General features: G+C 38.1%; 1 protein-coding gene across 2 annotated transcripts in view; it reads right to left on the reverse strand.

The window, feature by feature from the left end:
• Positions 1-20,578, reverse strand: part of ATP2A2 (ATPase sarcoplasmic/endoplasmic reticulum Ca2+ transporting 2) — a 39,538-nt gene extending 18,960 nt beyond the window's left edge. The window contains exons 1-5 of one of the 2 annotated variants that reach the window (XM_054392811.1): positions 20,461-20,578; positions 19,359-19,376; positions 19,186-19,268; positions 12,334-12,438; positions 9,355-9,493 (exon numbers count right to left, since the gene is read on the reverse strand). In XM_054392811.1, coding sequence (XP_054248786.1) covers positions 9,355-9,493; positions 12,334-12,438; positions 19,186-19,268; positions 19,359-19,376; positions 20,461-20,578 — 463 coding nt within the window. The remainder of the gene's footprint in view (positions 1-9,354; positions 9,494-12,333; positions 12,439-19,185; positions 19,269-19,358; positions 19,377-20,460) is intronic. The other variant, XM_054392812.1, reaches the window with a different exon arrangement.
• Between the last annotated feature and the right edge of the window lie 536 nt (positions 20,579-21,114).

Raw genomic sequence — 21,114 nt, forward strand, 5'->3', positions numbered from 1 at the left:
CCCAGCCGTTAAAATAATCAAAAAATTGTGAAGTTTTGCTTGTAGACTTAGCTATGTATTTTTGTAATCATACATTTATGAAAGGATCCAGTAAATAGTCACAAATTCCCTTTTTGTATCCTTATAGAATGTGAAAACTAATTTAAGCCACAATGCCCTTGAGCAGCAAGAGAAAATAGCATTAGACAAAGTGACCTAGGCCAAAAATGGCAAAACTATTCAATATGGTCTCCTGATGTCATGAGGAGGGTTCTATGCAGACATGTAGTAGCAGCTGGTTTGCAGCTACCACTGAACAACAGGCTAATACCTCAGTGCAATGTGGTGTAACGCCTGTCCCTCTGCCATAGATGTTTTCAAAGTACTTCAAGCAGCTGGAAAACTACACACAACCACACTACACTACCACATTTGACAACACTGTCAAAGACTTCATCACTCCATAACACAAAAAAGAAACTGTTAAAAAAAAAAATCTTAAAACATTGAGGTAGCTGGCCAGAGCATATGGCAGAGTTTACAAGTGATTTTCCAACCTACTTCTTTTGAACAGCTAAGTTGTTCAAACTCGAACAGGGTATTCACAAGACCTAAGGTACTAGGAGAGAGCCTTGCTCTAAGAGACTTTTGATAGTTGAACATCCACGTTTCCACTACTACTATCATCAATTTCCCAAATCACCAAGACTGAAGTGTTAAATTTATTATGATACTGCAGCTTTCTAAGTTTATCTCAGCAATTTAAGATAAGACATTATTCACTAGCCATCTCCCTTGGAGAAGGCTCTAGTGAAATATTCAAGGCATTTCCAACAGGCAGGAAAGATGTACATCAGGGTCAGTTACAGAACTATTTTAAGCAGCTCTTTGCAAAATAACAGCCATGACACTAAATCATTTATAGTCTTGAATATACTTTTATGAGCATAACTGAATATAGATAGGAAATAATCTCATGATACATAGGAACCTACAGGAAATCTTTAGTGAGCAGTCTAGTGCAGATCTCATTTACATGAAGAAGGCTTTTCTCCATATACTTTAACACAGGAAAGAAATTGGGGGGAGTTTCTTGGGTTTTAATTACATTTCAGTCCACAGAACCAGCAGTACCCCCAGACTTGAAAGACAAAAGAAATTAGAAGGTAGACAAGTATTTGTGTTGCTCAGTACAGTGCTGCTTCAGTCTCAATGGTTATAACCCCAGGGTTTTACATGTAGAATAAAAAATTTCAGTTGCAGAAGTGTTTTCATCCATTATTTTAACCAAAGTTCTTAATCCTAGAGTCACTTCATTTCTCCAATAGCTCTGAAGAAATCAAATGGGCTGTTTTCAAAACTGCCCAGATAAATGTTCTTAAAGAATAGTTTAGCCAAATACTTAGCTACTCATTATAACAGCCTTTCTAATTATAAAACTGCTTCTTGGAAGCTTGAAATAGCAGAATCTGGTTCAAATCATTAAAGCTTTGGTCAAAAGAACACATTCATCCCCAGAACACTAAAATTTTAGAATTTTAATACTGATTTGATGCCCTGTCAACAGTTTTCATGATAGCAATAATACAAAACTTTTAAATTCAGAACTCTGTCAGAACATGGTTTGGGGCACTGACTGGGAGACCTCTATAGCCAGAATGCATTATTAGTGTATTGCAGGCTAGAACAGCCTGTGGCTTAAGCAGCGCAGAACACAAGCAGAAATGAAGCAGAAGGGGCACGTATTTTAACAGGCAATGAAGCTGGAGGGAAAATAAACTATTAAAGCCATGCGGATTTCAGGCTCTCTATTTTTAGATGGATCTGGGTATGAACAAAGAACTTTAGACTACCACGGGATTGTACTTCTCTTTCAAGTCTCAAATGATATTCTAGATGTTCTAAACAAAATTGTTGGTTACAGTAGACTCAGGAAGCAGTATTAACTTCATCCCTTCTCCAAGCCACTATGGTATCCGAACGTCCTTAAAACAAAACTACTACTCCAAATGTGTACTTTGAACACTGATTCCAGCTCTGTTAACCACCTCTGATTCATCCCACAACTGAAGACTTCCTTAGAGGTTCACAGACAAGTACATTATGAAAAGTTGCTAAGTTTGGCTTCCTTTTTATATTACTGTACAAGAACAATTTGTCTTCTTGGCAAAGAAAGCAAGCAGTTTGCAAAAAGCCCATCTAAGTGATCACAGTAGATTGAAGTATTTTTTTCTGCACAAGTCAATGATCGTTGCTATACAACACGTACCTTAACACTTTCATATTTGTGTTTATAGTTAACCAAAGCTAGTGACCTGTATCACCTATTACTAGGTTGGGGTTGAACTGGACTTTTACAATCAAGATTGTGAGTACCACTCAACTATTTAGCCACTGCTGTCCAACTTTGTAGTTTCTTTTTAGGCAAGTTCTGAAGAAATTAAATACTATTTCAACGTATGTCTGAACAACTTGAGAACACAAACAGTTCTTTAACCTGAGCAAAAACATCCCTAAAACAACTTTCTGAAAACATCAAATGGAGAGGACAGAAAAACTCCAACATATAAAATGGCATCACTTCCCCTCTTAAGCATCTTAATAGATTAAGGTTCTTTGTTGACAAATTCCATGTTATTTTGATTAAGACGCTGTAGTCTTTCTCCTGCCTTATCAGGATGCTCTGATTTCATCAGACTAGGGTAGAAACACTATTGAATTCAGCTGATAAAACCTACCACACCACTATTAAAATATCTCCAAATCAAAATGCACTATGTATGAGTTTTTACCATCAAAAGGGAAACAGAATAAGTATTAGTTCTTTTGCCACAAACTGTCAAACATTAGCAATTATTTTAACTGTCAACATTACACACTATAGGAACAGCTACTTAAACCACATTTCCTGATGAGATCTTTAGCCTCTATGAATCAGTTACTCCAAAGTCCCCTCTCTTGCCCCAAAATAAGTATCTTCTCCTCTAACTGGAGGACAAACCACCATGTGAATATTTACTAACAAGCTGAGGCAACTGAAACTTCTTCATATGAACTATGGGTATCATCCTAAGAATTACAAATTAAAATGAGAAGCCTTAAAATAATAAATATGGGATGCTACATCCTTTAATCAAGCAAAGCCAACTACTTTTTTGCTGGGGAAGAGTAATAGTTAAAACTTACATGAGAACAGCATGGCCAGCCTCTATTTAGAATTATAGCTGTTGCAACACAATTGGATTTTATATTAAACTTCCTTAACATGAGCTCAGTTTAGCTCCTCTTCGCTTCTTGCATGCATACAATCTAGTCTTCCTATTGTGCTTGATTTCCTTACACCATCAGAAACTTCATTTGTCTTCCGTAGTAACAGGTTTTAAGTATTTAACGCTTCCTGTACAGGGTATAATAAAATGCTACCAAAAATCAGCAGCTCTACCAACCAGGAAGATTGAGTCCACTTACACTTTTATAAAAGGCCATAAGTGACTATGAAACATTTTTCAGCCTGAATTTCCACTCCAAACCAGCAAGATTATTTATTTTCCAATACAAGAAAGATTATAATAACACTAGTCTGCTCACTTTTAACCATACTAGTAACGTTCACAAAGGTGACAAAACAATACATTTGCATACACTCATTTCCAGGCAAGGTTTATGAAACAGCCCCCTCCATCATATGCCAGTCTGCATTCTGGACAGACAGAAAATATCCAAGGAGCTGACTGTGCAGTGCATACGTAAGTATGATAATCGTAAGAACTGTTAGAAGTTTAAAAAAAAAAAACCTCAAACCCCCCCACTTACACAAACAGCATTCTTATCAATGACACTCAAAGAGACAGAAAAAGTTTAGCTTTCTGGGAGCAAAGTATTTTAAGATGAAAACTGCAGGTTATATTGAGCAAAATCTAAATACTGTACTAAACAGTACATAGGATTTCAATTTATTGAAATATTTTTGTTTTAATTTTCTATTTTATTTCTCATTCTGTAAAAGCATCCAGAGGGCACCAGAACACAACTTGTGCCAGTGGACAGGAACTGGTACCCTGCCTGAAGCTTGCACTTCTTTCTAATCTGAATTTACCTAGCTTTAAAACAATGTATTTATTTCTATCACTGTCTTCTAGATGGAAAACTCTTGTGATCAGCCTATGAAAGTATCTAATAGCAGAAAGAGCAAGTTGGTAAGTTAAGCTTCAACTATTGATAGATCAGGTAGAAAACAACGATAGCTTCATAACAAAGCTAAAATCCTGTTTCCAGTTAGGCTGCCTTTGGTTAACACAAGAACAAACAGTAAGAATTCTGGAAATGCAGGATAGCTCCAAATGTAAGTTTTCTTTAGCTTCAAAAACGCTTGCTTTGCCAGAGTGATACGGTATTAACAGAACATTATCTTAATGTTCAAGCATTCTGTTCAGTACTATTTGTGCTTCTAATAAAACCCCGCTGCAATGTCAGTTCTAATCAAAGTATAGAACATCAGATATGTTCTGAATTCAAACAATTAAAATAGAATTACTTTCACTATTTTTACTTAATAGTTTGGCAACTATGGAAGAAAATGCCACAAGAACTGGGGGAAAAAAAAAAAAAATCAGAGCCATGTTTCCTAAGTTTTCAAAAGTGTGTTGAAATCAACACAAGTTTAGGCTGTGCCCTGACTTGAACTTCACAGGACTCCAGATTTCAGTGGAGTATGGAACAGAGTTTGGACTGCCTATGTCTATTTCAAAGCTGCCTCTGATGTGACATAACTCTCACTGAAGCTCACAGATTTATGCGCTACTATTTATTAACCACTGATCTTGCTCCCATACTCTTTCTGGTTCAAAAGCAGTACTTTATGGACAAAGAAAAACCTTTAAAAACCAAATCAAATTATTTGCTCTCTGTCTTTTTTAAAAAAAAAAAAAACAAACCACAACATAACACAAACACAAGGACCTAGACATTTTGCAACAACATCTGCAACATCCATGTTTGCTGCTTATGGAGAACTTAGAATCATAGAATCAGGAAGGCTGGAAGAGACCTCAAAGATCATCGAGTCCAACCTGTCACCCTAAACCTCATGACTTGTAGCTCTTCACAACCACACTAGAGTTTGATGTAATTCACCTCTAAGAAACTTCCTTCCCAATCTTCCTCCCTCCAAAATGTCTCTCTCCCTAAAGTTATCTGTAGTCCAGGAGAAGTCTTACAAGTGCTCTACAGTTAGAAGTCTCAGAATGTAGTTCTTGCATATTCTATGTCAGGTATAAACTCAAACCGAAGTCTTCTGGAGTACAGACTAATTTAATAAGCAACAATTTCTGGGACCTCTGTGTGTATTTAAGCTGTTGAGTACTTACAGATACAATAATGGATGACAAGAAACACCATTCAGCACTTCATGGAAAAGAGGAACAACTGTGACTGCAGTTTGGTCACTTACAGATTGCAACTAATGAACATGCATTTAATAAACTACAAGAACCCAGAGAAGCTGTATCTACAATAGAATATTTGAGACAAAAATACCACAAAAGTGAACAAAATTAATTTCTGTTCTCCAATGTGCTTCATTAAAAATAAATTATTTGCAATCAGTTTATCCCAATTTGTCAGACTAGACTTTGTACAAAACTTCTAAGAACTAAGAACTCTGGGTTTAAGTTTCTCTTTAAAGTGTCATTTTAACCAAGACAAATGAAAACTCAGCTGAAATAAAGGGCACCTTTAATCTATTATGATAGCCACTAGTTACAAATTTAGAGTGCATCCTCCTATAAACCTAAGCTTTTATAGCACAAGATAATCCATTTTAAGACAGGTCAACTGAAAAGCCATTTGAGGACAGCATCTGGATTTTTTTCAGTTCATCAATTGTAAGAAACAAACAGTGTAGCTTAGTAACCCTCATACACGACAGTTCTGAGAACTATGCCCACAGAGGTCTGCAAACAAATTAAAAGCATACATTCCAAACCTGTCACCCCAACTTCACCCCAAAAAACTCCCGGTAATTGTGAAGTATCCTTTTCACCATCTCTGCTTAAGTGGACATGGAAGAAAGTCTTCCTAACATATACAGTTAAGGAATTTATTTCTGCACAGTCTCTGATCAGATTTAGTGTCTGCTAATACACCTACAAAATTTTAGTGTAGCTTTTAATGTTGAATTTGTAGCTACTAGACATAAGGACCAGTAATTGCTCATCAAGAGTTGTGCAGTATCTCTATGCATGATGATTCCCAGAAGCCACGTAAAACAGCAGGTTATCTACAAATTAAGGGATAGTCTAATTCAGGTTATTCCGTATTTATGGCAAGGTGACTATGCAGACCTGTTCTTTTCCCTGTTACTGCAAGTCAAATAAACCAACATCTGTTTCCTCTGTTGACAGATCAATTAAAGAACCCATCTTTCCAGAGCTTTATTTTAGATGAAGTAAACTGAACAATCTATATAATGAACACAGTCAAAACCTGCAAGTAACCTATGGAGACCAAATAAAAACTAGTAGCATAAACCATCATTGCAATGTCTTTGGGTTAGGCGAAGCCACACAGGTTGTTTTTAAAAGGTTCAAAACTACTGAAAATATAGAATTATTTTGGAAATGGTTCAATGCTAATTATTCACTGGAAAGGTAAAGAGGCAAGTATATTCCCCCCTTTTCCCTAGTTGCAATACCCATCTACCAATTCCTACCACAAAGAGCTATCTATGCATCAGATTCACATATAGCTACTTCAATTTAATGCTGTAACAGCTTTGTTAAATACAGCTATTTCATAATGGAAGACCTGTAGAAAGTTGTTCAAAATTAGGTATCAGCATAGGGGAGAAACCCACCACCTGGCTATTTATGCCACTTGGTTCAAAGATATTTGTCTGGACACACAAATGTCATTGGCACTTTGCCCAGAATTCCATACCCAGATATGTATCCTAGCATGAAGTGCTCTGTCACTTCCCTACATGGTCATCTTTTTGCAAACACCATGTCAAAGGCCATCACAGTGCTCATATGCTAGAGGCAAGGGCATGCACACAGTCTCTCTCACCTCCAGCTCTTGACACCAACGCTGGTACAGGGTGTATTGCTCTTCTCTACTGCCTCAGTGTCTTTTCCCGGTTTGATTACAATTAAAATTTCATCATTGTCTATCTACAAGTTAGAATTTGTTTCAGTATCAGAGTTCTTATTTCACTGAAACACTTAGTTCTGTATTAAACATCCACATGATTTACACTTAGTCATCTTCACTTGAAATCATAGTTGATTATATTTGCTAATTTAATAACATGATGAGTGCTTAAGACTACCTTGGGACTGCTGCACACACCAGTTTGAGTATTTTAACCAGTATGAGCTTCTACAGTCAGTCAACATGCTATATTACCTATCTTAAGTTACAGAAGTTGGACAATTTTTGGTTTTCCACACAAATATACTAGTTTAAGCATGTCCTTTTTAAATAGAAAGCAAACAACCAACCAGTTCAACACATTGGACTGTCAGACACTGTTCTACAAGCAGATTTTTAAGCAATTCAACAGTAACCCTATGAAAAATACGGTATTATGCTTGTTCAAGAAAGCTAGACAGCACTTCAATTAATTTCTGTCCTTCAGACACAGACTGTTTAAAGACATGACACAAATAATTTATTTTATTGATACTGACAATATACAGCAAGGAGTAAAAGCTCTCAACACACCCCAGGGTGTTTCACATGCAAATTTAGCTTTGTCTTTCTGTAGGATGAAAATTCAGTCTCTACCTCTACTGAAATCTCAAAGAATCAAGCAGAAAATTTGATGTGCTCCACACACCTGGCAAAGCAGCAAAACCCAGCATTTTTCCTCAGTGAGATATCCCAAAACAGTACAAAATACGTAGTCATCAACTTCCAATACCACCAGTACTGCTTTCAAGTACCAAAAAACACAACCACAAGGTATTCCCACAACATAAACAGATTCCAAACTATCATTCTATTGCTGACATTTAAAAAACAGGATAAAGATTTGGACTAGACATGTACTGCAGAATCTAGTATATATAGTTCTGTTTCCCTCAAAAGGACACAGAAAACATCAGCTGCCAGAACAAAAATCTCATTGCAGGCCAGGGATTTGATTGTACAGTCAGTAACAGGGAGTCAAAACAGCAGAGTTAAGTGACAAGGTATCATAATTCACCGTTCATTTCACCTCTCAGCACTTCATATTTGTACTTGTTCTTCACCAGCAGATGCTAAGAGGCAATTAGCTTCAGCCCTCAGGAACTTCATCCTCCAAGTTACCCCAGCTAGGGCTGCTGTAGCTGAATCATCCTATGCATAGAACAGGCTTGAGACACGGCTCAGCAAATGTTAAAGTTTCTCAAGGAATGAAAGCTGGGCAGACAGCCAACACTCACTTCATTTTGAGTGCATACCCTCTCTGCCTGCTAATTAAAATAGGCTAGTCAAGTTTAAGGGTATATATTTATCTCCTCCTGAGACAGCTACCACCTCTAAAAGCAAAGTGACACTAACAGAAAGTTTGATGTACACCCTAAACTGCTCTCAAAGGAATAATCACATAGTTAACAGTTGAAAATGACCTACAAAACACAAGTACATCATCATTCCTGACACCAAACAAGAACCACCTAGTTTTATCTGGGAAGGAATAGGAAACACTAAAGTCACTGACAAGTACAGCTCAGAGAAAGTTATTAGTACAGCATTATTACCAAAATTAAAAGTTTTAGCTGGATTGATACGATGCTTCTGGAATTTTGCACTCCTTCCAAATAAAGATACACCTCTTAAGGCAAATCCACGTTATTAGAAAGCTTGAGGCAAAAGTCCAGTCTTTAAAGACTAATACTTCAAACGCTTCCACTGGAGGAACAGGAAGCTCTGCTTTTTATACTTATCTATTTGCAGACTCCTAAAGAGCAACAGGCAAAAGCAGCAATGAAAAATAATGAAAGATGAGAAAACAACGATGTCACATGCTGGTCATACTAGCTGAGAGCACAAAGGAAGACATTTGTGAGAAGCTGAAAGGCACTGATACCCCTGTGTTGAACCCAGTTTAGAAAATAAAATTTTAGAGTTGTGACAAGTGTTAAAACCGGTAAGTCCAATTAAGATGCTTTGTGTTTAGACCTACCAATTAAACTAACCAGCCACTCAGAAAACAATCCCCTCAGTGCAAACGCACATTTAAGGTAATTACAGATGAACAGAAGCAAGATTGTTTGCAAGTAAAGCATATACTTAGGTCTTTGAAAAGTCCCCCTAGGGTCATAAATCATTAAGACAAGGCCCCCACAACAATTTCACAATACATGTATGTACTATATAATTGAGCCTTACCTGCCACTTCTACAATGTCACCAGGGACAATGTCTCTTGCTTTAATCCTCTGTACACTCTTCCGGTCTTGTCGATACACTTTGCCCATTTCTGGTTCATATTCTTTAAGTGCTTCAATAGCATTTTCAGCATTTCTTTCCTAAAAAGACAGCAAAATTATGCAATTTTTAAAGTTCAAGGAAAAATAAATTATGTCAGACCTGATTTTTCAAATCATTATCTACATGAATACTACTGACTTAGCTCAGCTACATTTATTAATACAGAAAAATTACATGATCCCATCCCATATGAGGCTGCTGACCGGAAATCACAATGTAGTTCAGGTATTAGCAGGTACTTAGAACCTAGAAGTTGTTTATTTACACCCTGCATCATTTCCCATCAAGAATATCCATCGTGTCTTGGAGAGGCCATGCACAGTATTCTATGTAACATATGGATGCTTTTTGAGACAGAAAGCAGCATTAAGCACAATTACGCATGGTATAGAGTTGTCTCAGCTATACCTTACCAGCTGGAGCTACTTAGATTCAGATTGAAGTGGAATGAGTTTCACTTAATGATAGAAATCAAGGGTCAAGTAGAGACAAAGCTCAAACAGTGTATAAGCAACTTTGTTTCAGCAAATAAAGTCACACTAACATGAAATTAAAACATACAGAATAAAAACTTCTACATGGTCTTTTATCAGCTTAAGCTTTGATGAATCCCCACACATGCCAACCTTTTATTTCCACTAACCTAACACAATGACTTTCCTATCCCAAATGCAGCTCTCTCAGCTAAGCAATACCTGAGATTGGTATCAATATTGTGATGCCACCTAGATAAAGGACCACATAAGAAACCAACAGCTTATCAGTGTTCCTTGTCTAGCTCTTGAAGTAACTTATTTTTCATTTTCCAGCCTATTGACAAGTACAAACGCCATACAGTTCTTATGATTACAGATAATGCTAAGGGTGCACATGGTTTTAAGAATGTCTGCCTTTTAAATATATACCAGCCTTTCTTTCTAAGAGCAAAGCTACTGAGGAACAGAGTAAAAAAAAAAAACAAAAAAAACCACCTCCCCTGCATGTATCAAAGAACAAATCTAATCTTCAGAAATTCAAAGGTTGAGGTACTGCCACATAACAATGCAACTGTAAAATAGCATTACCAAAGCCACATTGAAGGAATAAGATTTACCTAGCATGGCTCAGTGGCTGGTATTTCCCCTCACTGGGCCAGCTAGGAGTTAACATTAGGCAAAAACTTAGATGTGTGAAAGAAAGGTTAAACAGAATTTTTCCTTCAAAAAAGAGAAATAAGGAAGAATTAAAGATGATTCAGGTAGGACAGCCAGCTTTGTGTTAAGACTGCATCTTTTTGTTCCCAGTTTACTTGAAGTTACGGTAGTCAGACTATCTTCCCAACCACTGAAGTACTAGCAGATGGCACTTATGGAAAAACACATGTGACAGGAAAGGTTGAAGAGTTACAACAATAACTCAGTTGCTCAAATCCTACCGTACCTGTAGAAACAGATACATTTATGGGTGGAGATTACCTGCTGTGACTTATTTTCCATGCCCATTAAAAGACGAGAATGAGTCACCTCATCTGTACAGCTACCCTATTTCACAATTAAGTTCACTGCACAAATACATATATATATGTATGAGTATTCTTTGCACACAGTGACAGAAGATAATCAAACTATACAGCTTTGCCTTACATTTCATGCTTAAAATTACTATATGCAGAATTGTAAGTCAAAGTTTCAAATTAAAGACTGATTCATGCACAATTGCTTTATGAAGATTTGAATAAATGGTGACACTTAAGAAGGCAGTGCTGTCATCCTGTGATTGACATTCCCTCTTCCCTCCATACAAGCTCTAGCAGTTGTGCAGAAAGCTGGGTACTGCTAAGAACTGAATTTTGAGAGTTAGTCTTCAGTTAGCTTACTTAGGCTAATACAAAGCAGAGAGCAGGAATGTGCAGCAACACCACTAAATGCCACTTCTTGTGGCTTCCGGGGTGTAGGCTCCTCCTCTAACATGTTTTAACCTGTTAACAAGGCTCTTCCTCTTAAGTCTTGTTGTTGTCCTGGACAGATTTGCTTTTATTTTTTAAAGCATGAAAGTCAGGATGCTAAGATAGCATTTAATTATGTTGCATTAACATCATCCCTTAAAAAAAGCAAACAAAAAACCACACAACTCCCCCCAAACTTAGAAAAAAATTACTGTAAAACCCTAGAAAAATTACTAAAGCAATGCCCTGTCTGAAATGATCAAATTAGGATGCAAAAGTGATACGAATAATTTTGTTTCAGCATCACGTGTTAGAATGTTACTGCTGACAGGATTTATAAAAGGCCATCTATTTCATCTCACAGCTGACAATGTAGGAAAATTGTCATGGCATTTAGGTGTACTCAGAAGAAACCTCTGCCTTTTGACAGACAGGAGCCTTTAGATGTACACTCAATAGGTATTACAGTAATTGAATAGAAAGAATTAATACTGCATTGGATGTATTAATATAGATTCTAAAACACAGCATTTGACTCAAGATGAAGCAGAAGAGGAACTAGATTACAAGTGTTCCATCCTTTGTTCCTTAGTCAGGACAAATCCTTTTTTTCAAGCTCATCCAAGTGATTCTTAGCTATGCAATATTTGATCTGTTCCCTGAATTCAGCCTCTCATTCTGCACTGTCTAGTTCATGTGTTCACCTGTGTGTGACCAAACACTGATAGGTACTTTGCCTCTTTGGCAATACTTCTGAAGCTTTGATTTCACCTTCAAGTCAATGCTTTCTCTGTCCAGAAGTTTTATGGTATGTTGACTCACAGGAATCTAAAGTTAGCAACATGTTTTACTTGCACTGAATGAAGCACCTGACACTACACTGCACAACCATTCCTCTTAAACCAAAAAAACCCAAAACATTTGAGATTTGATGTTGTAAAAATAATTGCATACCTGCCACACTCCTACAATTGCATTGGCTACTAATATAAGTAAGATTACAAAAGGCTCTACAAATGCTGTGATAGTTTCTTCACCTTCTTCAAACCAGGCCAGGACCTGTAAGAGAGAAACAATGATTTAAATTACTGCTTTACAGAAGACACCTTGCAAACAGAAGACCAAGTAAATTTCAACATGAGGTTTAACTGTTTAGATTTGAGCAATTCTGGAAATCTCTCAATCTTCCAAGGTGTAGTTCTGTAGTTCATGAATGAGTTGGCAATTTGCAATGGAAAAGGAGGAAAATGATCTTTACTGAAGCAGTACAAAGGTCATTCCCAAGGCTGCTTGTCTGTTAAAGGAGCAAGCTATTTATTTGGGAAACAGATTGCTACTTTGGCTTCACAAATGAAAGCAGAAGTTGTGACAACAGCTATGGCAGTACAAAGTTTAAAAAACTTCTGTCATTGCTGTCCAAAAGAGGATGCAAATTACTTTCATTGTACAGAATATTAGAACTTTGAGAGAACCTGAGTTTTAACCAATCTAATTGTTCTTTACCAATAACTTAGACAGTTTTACAAGTTTTCAGTGAGATATGAAAAATAAGCATCTAATTTAAATACAAGCAAAGCCTTATTGAGGCATCTAAGTGAATTGTGTAGTTATACCTTATGCTGAGTAGCTGATAAAACCTAGAATTGGATTTTAAAAAGCCTTATCAACTTGTGCACTTGAATAAGAGGCTCCACACAGATTTGATTTTAATTAATTTGCTTTAGAATTACACTCTAGTTTTAGGCTCCTGCCATTCACTTGACTCAAATGGGTTTGTGTCAGGGCCTCTGTAGAGTTCCATAGTTACTGAAGTCAAGCTAACATGACCAGAGAGGAAGAGCTTTTTCATCAAAATTTTGAACAACAGGAAGCCTGGAAAGCGACAGTAAATAGGAACAACGTGTTGAGATAATTAGGGCTGGTAGTCAGGCAACAGCACTCTGAATCACTCAAGGACTGCAGTGAGCAAACCGTTACTAAAGCAAGCGCCGTAATTCCACCAACATGCTGCTCAGAGCTATTGCTCAATTGTGAAACACTCCAGGATGTTAAAAGGAAGGAGCAGCAGCATGAAAGCCTCAAGCAGAAAACAGACTGTCAAGCAAATCCAATGCAACAAATTTTTATTGCAAAAGAATAAACTTTTAAGATCTAGGTTATGATTAAGACAGAAATGTTCCAACTGGCAAAACAACATTTTGAGGGTCTGTGTAATCCCTCTGGAGAACAGATTTTGTTAGGATCTCTTACACTCTCTACATCTTGGTATTTCTTCCCTCTTCCCACACCACTAATCTCCAATTCCCAGTAACAACTTCTGGCATTTGATCTGCTGGAACAGTCATACAGATCTACACTGTAGTCTTCACCAGAAAAGCTGCTTACTATCTGTTTCTTCCCTCTTTATTGGAATTCTGTAAAGCCCATTTTTTTTCCAACAAAGCAAGTAAATTCAATCATTTTGTGACATTCTTAACAGAGAAGGCACCTACAAGGTTAACTGGAAAAAAACATCTGCTTTACACAATGCTAAACCATATTCTTTTCAGGTTGCAGATTACATGCGTTGTAAAGTAACACTGAGAAATCTGCAACTTTAAGAGGTAAAGAAAACAATGACAGCAAGATCCAAGTTTATCAAGAAGAACCAAATTTAGGTTTCCAAGGAATCTTTTCTTTCAGTAAGACATTATTTCAAAATGAGCAGATGAACTCAGATTGGAGATCCTGACAGTAGAGGGCTGATGGTTTAGAGCTTCACTGTTGGCTTTTTAGACAAAACTAAACAAACCATCTAGCTGATCCTGCAAGTCAGCCACACACATTTCTCTCCCATAAAGTTCCCACACAATCTAAGCTCTAGTTCCAGAATGTTTTAGTAAATATAGACTTAGAAAAAACAGAGTATGATTTGAGTTCTTGGTTTTATTATAGCAGACTACCAATATATTAGCACTTCTTTTTAGGACACTTGTGATACACAACACGTTCTGCTGTAACAGATCAGGTTTATTATTTGGTAGTAGCCTAAAGTGAAAACAAAACCACAGTAAGAAACAGAGAAAACAGAACAAGGAATACAAGGTGTGTTTAGTAACAACAGATGATATACTGCAGCCTGGTGGAGACTAGACAATTCTTGTCCAAGGCATCCAGAGTCCCTGTCAAATAGTTTCCACTAGTACAATTTTAAGACCCTAGAGAGCTTTACAATGAGAGATCTTTTATCTGAATACTACTCAGAAGGACCCCACCATATTTCAGCCCTAATCACTTCTAAGAATCACATGTACAGCAGCTTAATTTCCAGGTCATTGATCTCCAATGTACTGTTCAAGGCAGTATGGTCAGTAAGTAAAGTTACCATGTATTTATAAAGCTTGAAATACTAGGAAAAGAGAAAGGTAATTGCTCAGGAGAAATGCAAGACTAAAAATACAAAGGAAACTAATAGTAAGACATAAAAGTCTCATCAATAGCCAACATAAGCTTAAAACACAACTTTCATTCAGCATATTTGCTTTAGGGTTGCTGAAGCTATAGGTTGCAGAAGCCTATTTTAGTCAAAGCCCAATAGAGTTGACTTGAAGGAGACTAAGCTGAAAAACACACAATGACAGGCAAATAGCCCTTAGTTTTCATTGCTACTTGAAAAAAAAAAAAAAAAAAGAGGGCAAAGGTACAATGCAAAAGTCAGCCAGCAATGAGGTGACTACTAATGGAAACAGCTGGAACAGAAGTATCCTTACAGCTTTCTACATTTCTACAAGGTATCTCTGTATTGTTGGGTAGGTTACAGAGGCAAGTTGTCTCAGATGACTACTTATCATGAAGCAACAAAACAAAATTGAAGAATAGAACCTTCAAGACAGAATTCCGTTGCTCAGCAGGCAGCACCCACTTACCACTAACAGAGGAAAAGCAAACAGTTTGCTGTCAGCAACCTAAGCAGGTTTTGTTTGGTTTTCGTTTTGACAACAGAGAATCAGAAGCAAACTGGGAGAGTAAGATTTCACCCTAACAAAGAGAAACTCTGGAGTAATTAAAGCAGATTATGCAAAACTATGGACTGCTTTTAAGAGTTTTATTCTTGCAGGATACTGTGAATTCAGATTTAGTATATTTTGGGCAGAGTACTAACTACTGCTCAGAAAACTGTTTTAGTGATTTCTCCTTTCAATACATATTAGCTTAAAATTAAGCAATTATTTTAATAGTCCTGATACTTGTTCCCTGTTATACTGATTCTATAAAATGGTGAAGAAAAGCCTCATGATTCTCATTCCGTTATTAGAGATATATTTGCTACCCAAGGAGAGAGAGGAGGGAAAACACGAAACACCCCAAAGGGTCTTGACCACTGAAGTTCAAAATTAAGAATTTCACTGGGTTAGCAGATTGAAAGCACACAGGTATGCTATTCCCTATTTCTGAAAGTAAACACAACACTTTCCTGTTGCAATAAGGAAAAAAAAACCACATAACATACAGATATACACGTTTAATTTCTACAAAGAAAAATACAATGACAATAAATTCTCACAGTTTTATCATCCCTACTCATCAGCTGGTGTCTTGAGTAATCTGAGTTTAGCTAAACGCAAGTCAGTGTCACAGTCTGGTGTCCTTATCTTCTGCTACATACTCACTGCTGTTGCCCTTAAACAGGTAGGTTTCTGGGTGATTTCAGGGCAAAGCCTTCAGCATTTTTATTGGCATGTTACTTCCTCCAAGGATAACATGGCTCACCTTTTAACACATACTAGGTTATACTCATGCTAATTTACATGGTATAATAATCTCTGGAGTAAATTATGAGTTTTAAACTAAACACAGATATCTGCTATTAGAAAATATTCCCAGGACATTCACTTCTAAGACAGTTTCAGAATCAAGGAAGTAACTGGGACAAGGAAGGGGGAAATGCTCTTGGGATGCTGTATTAACAGTGAAGTTCTGAGCAGAGTTTATGGTCTGTGCTGTGTCTTGTAGAAGAAAATTTACTGTAAGTGTGATAAGATTGCACAGCTAAGCATACATCACTGTTTAAAGCACATATACTTTACCAAAGAATTATTCTCCATCAGATGCACAGTTAACATCTCGCAACTTGTCATAGTCATTGCTTCAGAAAAGAAAACTGTTCTTTTATGGGAATACCGTAGATCTGAGTACATGCTACAAAAGTAGCAGAAATTAAAAGACATAGTTCATTGAAAATTAAACACCCTCTTACTTGCACCTATAAAGTCAGGCTATGAAGGCCCTTGAACTGCTGATACACTCCACAGATACACTTCTGCACAGACTTCTCAGATTCAACAGAACTCCAGGACGAGGTCAAAGCCTGTACAGAGATCTACTTACTCACCATCAGAAATTATTTATATTGTTTCTCCTCAAAGCCATACTTACGGCTTTTGCTAACTAGGCACATCTGTAACAGTTCTGACTTGGAATCTAGGACATCAAATCTACAGCCAACAAACCCATAGCATATGACCCCTACAATCAGCCAGGCTGACACAGATTCAGCTGTTAGTCTGATTTCTTCCACTGACACATACCTAACAGACAGTGTGGAAGTAGAGGACACAAAAGGCACTTTGAACACAGTTTCTATCGTATGTAAGAGGGGATGTTTATGCACAAACATCTAAAGCAGATCTCAACATTAAAAATAGCTGTTTCTGCACAGTCAGTCATGATAGTAAAATTCTAACATGATTTATGATCACAATCACCAGAAAAGCTTCCACAACAAAGCAATGATCTGTATACCTTGAGATTCTGTCATACCTGAATTTTCAATTATTTTTTTTAATTGATGCACAGCTAGTAAAGGACACCAGAATTTAGGAGGATGCTAATAACACCCAAATATTGCAGCCATACAGACTTTATATCAACATATTCAGAGTTCTTTACAGCTACTACAAAAGTCTCTAATGTGCTTTCATAAAAAAATGAAGTGTTAAAACCTAAGAAAAACAACAGATGATCACCTTTTGAGCAAGGAAAAAGCCAGAAATAAACACAAAGCACTTTCAAAGCACCAAAACTAGATTACCCAGACTTTTTCTTTTACATTTCATCAAAAAGAGAAAATCCCTACTATTAACATGAATTTATAGTGGGTAGCTGTAACTCTAACGGGAGACAGAAAAGGCAGAGCAGTATCCCAAGGTCATAGAGATACCATGCCAGCTGCACAGAAGCAGAGAACTCATATATCCCACACTCCGTTAGACTATAGTCTTCTCTCAATTATATAGAAAAATTAAGGAACTGAATTCAGTTACTAACCAAGTTTTCAACAAGGGCTTGGCAATGTATGTTCTATGATCTCTGATAGTCTGATATCATACTTTGGATTTAGCAATGAAAGATTCAAGTTTGGTGAATTTGATTTTTCACTTGGTTATAAGAAAAACGAATGATGTACCATGGCATGGAAGGTTAAACTTCTGTACTGCCATTTATCTCATGAGATGAAGCACTACTGACTTCTCAAGAACAAAAAAACCCTTTTCACCCTCTAGAAGGAGAAAATGGCAAAGAAGAGGGGGGGGATATAAACAACCTGTTTATTCAATTTTCCATAGCCACTCTGATTTTCCTAAGGAAACAGAAGAGTGAGCAAAGTACATCTGTCTCCACAATCAAGATCAATGCCACCAATCAATCATAGCTCAGCAATGACTTCTGGGTATACACACACCACAACCCAAAGCCCTTTGAAAAGGATCAGCACAGGGAGAACTGAAGCCTGTCTTGGTGGAAGATCAGCAACACAGCACTTACTGCAGCAGCCACCACAGGGCAACCCTTCCCCCATCAAACAGAACAGCTTCAGAGGACATTCTCCTCTACCCATCCTAATTAGCTTGCCCTTAGCTAAAAGTCACCACAGTTTCCACTCCCCCCAAGAGCTGTAGCTTTTTTTTTTTTGAAGTAGTTAACTACAACTCCAGGGCAAAGTCTTTTACTCCTACCTAAACAGTTTAACACGCTGCACATTTTTGTTTGCTGCCCAGCTCCCCAAGATAAATAGCCTTCAACTTCTCTCTATACTGAGACTTTGCTCATTTTTCCAGCTTTCAGCAAGAATTTCCTTTACACATTACGTAAATATTGCCTAAATATGCTTTCAAAACAATGAAAAAAATTAAGCTAAAAGCGTTCCTGGTTTTTAATCCTCTATGCAAAGCAAGATGTCCATTTAATGACTAGACTATTCAAAGGTCAGTTACCAAATTTGGTCAACAATGGTGCCATCACAGCCGTCATCATTCTTGTCACTGTCAAAAGCAACAACTGTCACCTTACTATTATCAGGAAGGAAAGGCAACTGGAATATTCACCATGTAAATTCTATTTACAGTCTGCACTGTATCCAAAAATGTCTTCCAATGATTATACATTGAGCTTGATAACAATTAACTCAAAGGCAAGAGGAATGTCCAGTTAAACACTTACTTACTCAAGGTTAGTTTTCAAAGCCAACATAAGCATTGGGAAATCCCACCTTAAATAAGCAAACTGGGTTGAATGAGCAGCACTTTGATACCTGGGTAGTGTAGTTACATACTTATGACTCATGCAATGAAACATTCCCTGAGATTTTGTTTTCCAGCATACAGTAGTGTTTTTGCAAGGCAACTAATTAATGGATGGCCATTTACTTCACATCTTGTACTTCTACCTTTTAGGAAACGATAACTTCAGTATGTACAGTTCTTACACACTGGAATATGTGTCATTTGTGATACAGAAGCCTATGAAATTAAAATAGAACATACTTACAAAAGATATGCAAGCTGCCAGCAACAAAATTCTAACTAGCAAGTCTTCAAATTGTTCAATCACAAGCTCGAGCAAGGTTTTTCCTGCAATATGTAACAAAGCTGCTTAAGTATGCACATTTAAAAAAAACATTATCAGCAATAATTAGCAGAAGATCTCATGAACATGCTTACCTTCCTCAGCTGGTAACTCTGCCAGTGGAAGATTTTTTCCAGGAAGCATGTGAAAGAAAAGAAATCATTGAAGAAACTGATTAGAGCATTATAAGGCATCCACCAGACATTGGTCCTGAACTGCACGCTCAGCTGGGTTGGATTTGACACTGAAAGTCCCCATTGAGGTTGCTCTTTCATTAAAGAATCTCAACAGGCCCGATAGTTTTGCATTTTAAAACATACAGGTTAGCCGGAATGTGCTAAGGGTTGTAATTCAGCCAAGTCATCACTCCAGCCAGCTGTGGGACTCCTGCTGTTGCTGCACACAAAGGGTCAAAGGCTCAAAATGCTTTTCAGACGCTGACAAAGATCTTCCTCCACAGTCACTAAAAAAAAAAAAAAAACTAAAACCAAACACCCAAACCAAACTTAGTTGAAAATCCTTTCTCCATTTTAAGGATATTTTCTTGTTTCTGCTCTTATTTCCTTGCAACTAGATTTAGCAATTTAAGAGGTACAAAAGCAGTATTAAAGCTAAGAAAAAAAAAAAAAAAAAACACCGTATAATCTTCTCATAGTTTTTCATTTTTACACAATGGCATAGCAGTTCAAGAGGGACTAGAAAGGCCAAGCAGTAAGGATTTTAAAAAAGCAACATCTTATCGGCTGAATTCTGTACCCCGGCTCGAAAGAGGAATGTAAAATAAGGGACAGAAAGGCACTAAAAAGCACGGGGAAATGAAGGTCAAGACGGACAAAAAACAGCTCAACCAAGCAACCCACTGAGCTTCATTTCAGAGTGGAAGATTTCCCACCGTTAAGGTGAAAGGAAACGGAGGTGACATCCTCCTTTCCAAAGCAGCCCCGTGAGGTTGGGGTATGAAAGAAACCCACGAGGTGGAGTTCAAGTCAGCCATCTTCTCTCCCTCGCTCCTATTCCGGGTCCTGTAAGAGATGCCGGCTTTGCAAATACACACACGTTAGGCCTTGAAAAAGGGCCTCGAAAAGGATGAGCGAAAAAGAGCCAGAGGTGGAAAAGGGAGCACAGAGGGAGGAAGACGACGAGTTGCCAGCGACAGCATCCCCGCAGCGCAGGGAGGCGAGGGGCCGCTTCACCTACCGTTGGAGCCCCATTTCTCCTTCAGCTTCTTGACTTGCTCCAGGCTGAGTCCGGTGCTTTCGTTGACGCCGAAATAAGCCAAAACTTCCTCCACAGTCTTTGTGTGTGCGTTCTCCATGGCTGGTGGGGCAGGGAGCAGCAAATGGTGCCTCGCCTCTTCTTCCTCCTCTCCCTCCTCAGCGGCGTCGAGCCCCCTCCTCAGCCCCTCGCTGTCTCCTCCACCACCCCCGTGCTATCACCATAGACCCCCTCCCGTGACAGAGAGGAGCCCCCGAGCCCACCTTAACGCCTCGCTCTTCCCGAAAAAGGCAGAAGGGGAAGAAAAAAAAATCTTTCAATATTCTTTTAAAGGAAGGGAAAACAAAAAGGGTAAAAAAAAAAAAGGAAAGTCACAGGAAGAAAAAAAAATAAATCCCCCGTCCCCCTCCCACCCCACACGCCCTCTAATAGAGCCGCGCGGCCTCTCCGGCGGAGATCAGCGGGGTTCAGGCGACCCCGGGCCTCGGGCGAACAGTTGAGAGAGGCGTGGGCCCCCGCAGATGCTGTCGCCTCAGGAACGGCGGGAGGGCGTGCAGGGGGCTCCGCGAGTCGGCTGCAGGGCGCGGCGGGTGCCCGCGAGGGAATGGGCCGCGTCCAGGTGGCTGAACGGCCTCT

Source organism: Indicator indicator, chromosome 26 (genome assembly GCF_027791375.1).
Source record: "Indicator indicator isolate 239-I01 chromosome 26, UM_Iind_1.1, whole genome shotgun sequence".
Classification (NCBI taxonomy): domain Eukaryota; kingdom Metazoa; phylum Chordata; class Aves; order Piciformes; family Indicatoridae; genus Indicator; species Indicator indicator.